At 36.8% G+C, this 6,000-nt stretch overlaps 1 protein-coding gene across 1 annotated transcript in view; it reads left to right on the forward strand.

Annotated features, from left to right (window-relative positions):
- RPGRIP1L (RPGRIP1 like) overlaps positions 1–3,769 on the forward strand; it is a 131,338-nt gene extending 127,569 nt beyond the window's left edge. The window contains 2 exon segments of the mRNA XM_026652815.2: positions 1,570–1,703; positions 3,657–3,769. Of these exon segments, the coding sequence (XP_026508600.2) occupies positions 1,570–1,703; positions 3,657–3,769 (247 nt within the window).
- The last annotated feature ends 2,231 nt before the right edge of the window (positions 3,770–6,000 follow it).

Here is a 6,000-nt window from a genome sequence, read left to right on the forward strand (position 1 = left end):
ACCAAATACATAACACTCCATTACAAAGATGTTATTCTGGGGCAGCAGACTTTGGATTCTAACTTTTGTTGTTGTTTTGGAACAAGAAATAGTGGTGGCTTTCTTAGCTAGAATATTCTCTTCTAGTAACTATTACAGATGAAATTCCCAAATATCTTACAGCTGAATATTTTGCAGTTGATTTACTGCTTCACTGGATATGGCTAGTATTTCTGCTATCTGGCTGATTTATTATTTGGTTTGCCCAGCCCCTGTATCTCTACCATCTATTTATCATAATTCAGTGTAATACCAAGAGAATGAGTGACCTTTGCATTTTGTTGTGTGGCTAAAGTTTATTATGTGGTATAACACTGAAGTAAAGCAGCAGATCTTCTGCTTGATGGCTTTCTGTAGTACAGAAAGATTTAACCAGCAAAATTCTCATGATATCTAATGAATCATTTTTAGCCTGAAGGATACATATGCCAGCTAAGATTAAAAACATAACATGGAAATTGATTATTCCAGGTTCCCCCTCCACCCGAAGACAAAGTTTATTTGCCATTTCAAACAAATTGCAAATAAAGGTCATCACAGTAAAAAGCACAATAGTGATTTACATTTTCAAAGCATTATACATACATGAGTGCTCATAAAAAGCTCTGAGAGTTATATGGGAATAATCACTTCTGTACCTCAGTTTCCTAATTTATAAAATGGTGAAGTGATTGAACAATATGAGCTATGAATTTAGAAGTTCCTGGCTCTGAGAGCTATGTTCAGTCCTGTAGACAATTCTGCCTCTCTTAATATATTACCATGTGAACAACAATTGGGTGTCACCTTATGAAAAAATGTATTTAATCTAAAACGGGATCTCAACTTGGGGTCACAAATGACCAGTACTTCCCATATTGCTAATTGGAGGAGGAGAGGCATATCTCAGCCAGCTGGGAAGGCAGTGGAGGTGTACCTGAATGATGTGCTATGAAAAATTGAGTCCTGCTCTGGAAAGTGTTGAGAAGCACTAATTAAAAGCAGTAGCTTTCAACCTTTCCAGACTACTGTACCCCTTTCAGGAGTCTGCTTTATCTTGGATATCCCAAGTTTCACCTCACTTAAAAACTACTTGCTTACAAAATCAGACTTAAAAATACAAAAGTGTCTCAGCACACTATTACTGAAAAATTGCTTACTTTCTCATTTTTACCATATGATTATAAAATACATAAATTGGAATATAAATATTATACTTCCATTTCAGTCTATAATATATAGAGCAATATAACCAAGTCGTATGAAATTTTAGTTTGTACTGAGTTTGCTAATGCTTTTTATGTAACCTGTTGTAAAACTAGGCAAATATCTAAATGAGTTGATGTACCCCTGGAATACCTCTGCATACCCCCTGGGGTACGTGTACCCCTGGTTGAGAACCACTGATCAAGAGTTGTTTTATATGCTAAACTGGAAATTTCTAGATATGCTCTGCCTTTATATTTGTTTGTTTTATTGTCTGGATTTAGTCCCCACGTGATTGGGTGTTATGGATCATTTCAAGAGTGAGAATTTTTGTTTTTTTCTCAGCATACGATTTACAGTGGTTAGTGACCCTCCAGAAGATGAACAAGATCTTGAGTGTGAAGACATTGGCTTTGCTTACGTCAGTCTAACGGAGATATTTCAGAAAGAAAAAGACATAATTGAGCAAGATATTGATGGTAAGTTTAGCAGAGTTCTTAGTTTTAACTTTTGACATCTGTTCATTTCAAAATTTTACTAGAGTTTTTCTTCTCTGCTCTGAGAGGTTTCATACTTAATTATTTAATTATTGTTATAATTTTGAACCATACAGCATCACTTTAATAAATTGTCACAATTCATCTGCACATACAACTTATTCCTGAAAATAAATAGTATTGCCTAAAACTTAAAGAACTTAATATAATTAGTATTATCTTCTAACTAAGAGTTACACAGTCCCTGGTTTGGAAAAAATCTGAACAGTATTACTAGTAAAGTATTATTAGATTAATCAGTTTACAAAACTAGAGACTGTTAGGCCTAATTACTCACTAGTATATTTTTATCTTTTGTACAAGCAGAGTATTTCTTTAAATGCTAATAAAGCCTCTGAACTTATTAATTTTATATTCAACATTTTTGTCAATAATATCCTACTACAAATGGCTATCTATCCATTGTAGGCAATTATAGCATTTCTGTGGTGTCAAAGGGCCAAATTTTGGTTCTTTTTTGAGTGATTGCTCATGTCTATTCCACAATAGGTGTGCGTGCTCGCCACGTGCACCGGTGTCGGAAGTTTTTCCCCTAGCAGTACCCGTAGGGGAGCGCCCCAGCGATCCCTGGAGTGGCACCTCCGTGGCGCGGTATAAGGGGTGCCACGTGCTCCCCCCCCACCCTCAGTTCCTGCTCCTTCACCTTAGAGCACAGGGCCTGGCGCCCTCGTCCGTCAGGGTGCATCTTGGCGGCCATATCGGCCTTCCACCCACCGGTGCAGGGGCACACGGTATTCTTCCATGCCATGACTGGCCGATTCCTTAAGGATTGTCTCTTCCCATACGTTAGGCCCCCTGTCCCGCCTGGGACCTGAACTTGGTGCTTGCCCAACTGACGGCCCCCCCGTTTGAGCCGCTAGCTATGTTCTCCTGGTCGCACCTTTTGTGGAAGGGTAGCCTTCCTGGTAGCGATCACGTCGGCTAGGCGGGTCTCGGAACTCAGGGCCCTGACCTCCGAGTCCCCGTACATGGTGTTCCATAAGAATAAGATCCAGCTTCGCCCACATCCTTCGTTCCTCCCGAAGGTGGTCTCCGCCTACCACATGCGTCAGGACATTTTCCTGCGGGTCCTATACCTCTGTTTTAAAATGTGTTTTAAAGTGTGTTAGCTAAATGTCAAGTTTTTAAACACCATTTAAGCACCCAATGTAGACAAAGATGTCAGTGTTTTAAAAATGTGTTATCTGGACACGGTTCACCAGGGTTCACCAGGTAAGGGGGAATAATGTCTTTGTCTACACTTGTCTACAGCATGCAAGAAGCCTGGAGTCAAAATCATATTGTGCTTCACCCAGACAACATCAACTTGTCATCTGTATATTAATATCTGAACTGCACGATTCAAGCCCCAGTCATGCACACAGCTGGCTATAACAGACAATTCATACTTCATCTGCTTGTGTACTAACGCATAGATAACAAGGGTCTGATTCTACTGCTGCTGAAGTTGATGGCAACACAGTCATTGACTTCAGCAAGAGCAGGATGAAACCCTAAATGTATACGTTTCCTCGTGTGATATTTATTTACTATGAAAAATGAACAAACAATTTGGGAAGGTATATAATAAATTCTGCTTTCTTAGCTTGAAAATTAAACGTTGCACCAATCATTATTGAGGTGGAATTTAAAGTATTCCTCCATCCTAGTGTTGGAAGGTCTCAATCCTGTAAGGTGCCGAACACCATCTCCTCCCCCTCACTTCAGTTGGGTGGATAGTACTCAGCATCTTGCAGGATTGAGCACTAGAACTGACAGCTATTTTTTTAACCTTGTATGAGTGCCTTTTAATCTTCCCAAATGCTAAAGTGAAATTATTGTAACACAAAAACTAAATTAAATTGCTAATATTGTTGTCTGATGTTTTCTTTCTAGTTTTCGATTCACAAGATGATAGTGCAGTAATTGGAAAGCTCAAAGTAACAGTGGAGGCCCTCCATGCTCTGCGCTCAGTCTATGAGGAACACAAAGATGACTAGGAGGCATGAAAGAAAAGTGTGCCTACAGATGCTTCTTCTCCCAGTGTAAATACATGCTTGATAGCTCTTCGAAGATGAGATTTTTGTAATTACTACAGTATATTTAATGTATAATTTATATGAAAAGGATGCTTGATTTATAGTTGTAAAGTTTTGTATACTTTTCAGTCTGTTTGTTTTTATATTTCCCCCTAAGGCTAAGACTCCCTCCACAATGGACAACGTCTTGTAAATAATTAATACCTACATGATTGAATGATGTGCTTTATTTGCATTTTCAACATTTTTTCTTACATAAAACAGTAATAAAAATGCAAGTTGAATTTTTAATTTTTAATAAAAAAGCTTAAGCCTTAGAAAACTGATTAAAAATACTTTTATGTTATCCCTAATCACCCCACTAAATGCAATGCCTGTGATTAGCCTCATTAAGAATTTTATACTGTGAAGATTTTATTAGAAGCAATATATGAAAATTACTTGGATTAATGTGTTAATCTGCCTCTTTAAAATGCTAATATCCATTTTATGCACATTAAATCTCAGTATGCGTTTTCTTTGATGCGTGCAGTTTCTATCAATTAAATATAAAGAATGAGGCTAGTCGCAAGACTTATTAAATTACTGCAAGCTTTTTTAAAAATAACTTTTGCCCTTCTACTAACATTATAAGTAGTTGTTTATGATTACCATGATTTGAAGGAGGGGGAGGGTGGACTCAATTTTCATATACAGTAAAAGAGATTTACAGTTTCAACCAACAGCTATCAAAGCATAGAAAGAAAATATAAAAGAATCAATCAGATTCTGTTCCGCTTAGTTTGAGCTGTAGGGACCGGCAAGTGTTTTTTTGATCACTTTTAAAACTTACATCAAACACATACAATGATCCTTGTATCTGGATAACCAGTGGCTAGAAAGGAGCTTGGAAAGTTAATTTTCTAGCTTTTAACCAATCTCAATGAAAGATTTAATTGATATTTTTAATGGAGCTGTGAATCAATGCAGCAAAAGGATTGTCTCTGGAGAACTAGGATATAATGCATTTCATTTTTTAATTTACTTTATTTGTCATTTTCTTCAAAGGATTTTATAGGCTGTGGGTTTTCACTGTTTGCAAACAGGCTATGTTTCTTCATAAGCATATGTAAAGTATTCAGAGAGATAAGTAATTTATTAAAATCTACCTAATTTGCCGTGATATATTAAATCTCTGCTTCAGTGATCACAGACCATTTCATTTAGAGAATTAGGCATTCGCTCTTTGTGTGATTAAACCTCTGGAAAATGAGTTCTTTGCTCCTATTTGTGAACATTCAAAGCCTGCTAATGGCAAGAAGATGGAATAGATTATGAGACAATTCATTACAGTTCAACAGCAAAAAAAAAAGCAGCTATAATGCAAAAAAGCAAGTTTGAATATCTGCATACAGTTTGAACCATCTGTGCTCTAATCGTGTTAATAATGCCTCTTCGTCTTTAGGAGGCTTTGAAATGACATCCATACAGTATTAATTTGTTGATGTACATTATGAGGCCAATGGAATATATTCTGACCACAGATATCTCTAAATTCTACCATGAATTGATGGATGCCTCCATTTTAGGGCCTACCATCTACAGGAGCAGTATTGCTCTCATCCAGACTTTGTAAATCCTCATAATTCAATCCTCTGGAACATTCTGGAGACCGCAGGCATTTGCATTCCTAAACTCCTCCATTCCTTGTAAACAGCCATATGTATGTTTGTCACTTGGGCTGGCTCTTAGCTCATCGTTTTGGACACTATTTCTAGCTTTCTTTGGCACTGTGCATCTGTATTGTCATTAAGACTGTTATGTATTTTGGTAATTTAAAACAGCTAGATTCAACACTGAGATTAACCAAGTGGCTTTTCAGAAATTTTGTTGTGGTATTCTACCAGGAGGTTCATATTATTATTCCGATACTTGCAACCCAAACTAAATATCTTCCATATAAACAAAGAAGTGAGTTGCATTGATTTTTTGTGACTGTTTACTGAGTTACAGAACTATTATTAATGCTTATTTTCTTCTGAAGTAAACCATGTGGTAAAATTAGAAAATCAACCATATTCATCTTACATGTTCATCAACCATGTTCATGTTACATTTACAGTAACACCCTTAACATTTAATCTTCACCATCTGAAGTTGGAAACTGAGGCTAAGCTACCAAATTCATTACACATCACTCTCTATGGTAAATTACTGCAGTA

Source organism: Terrapene carolina, unplaced genomic scaffold (genome assembly GCF_002925995.2).
Source record: "Terrapene carolina triunguis isolate 2854851 unplaced genomic scaffold, T_m_triunguis-2.0 Scaffold130, whole genome shotgun sequence".
In the NCBI taxonomy this organism is placed as follows: Eukaryota; Metazoa; Chordata; order Testudines; family Emydidae; genus Terrapene; species Terrapene triunguis.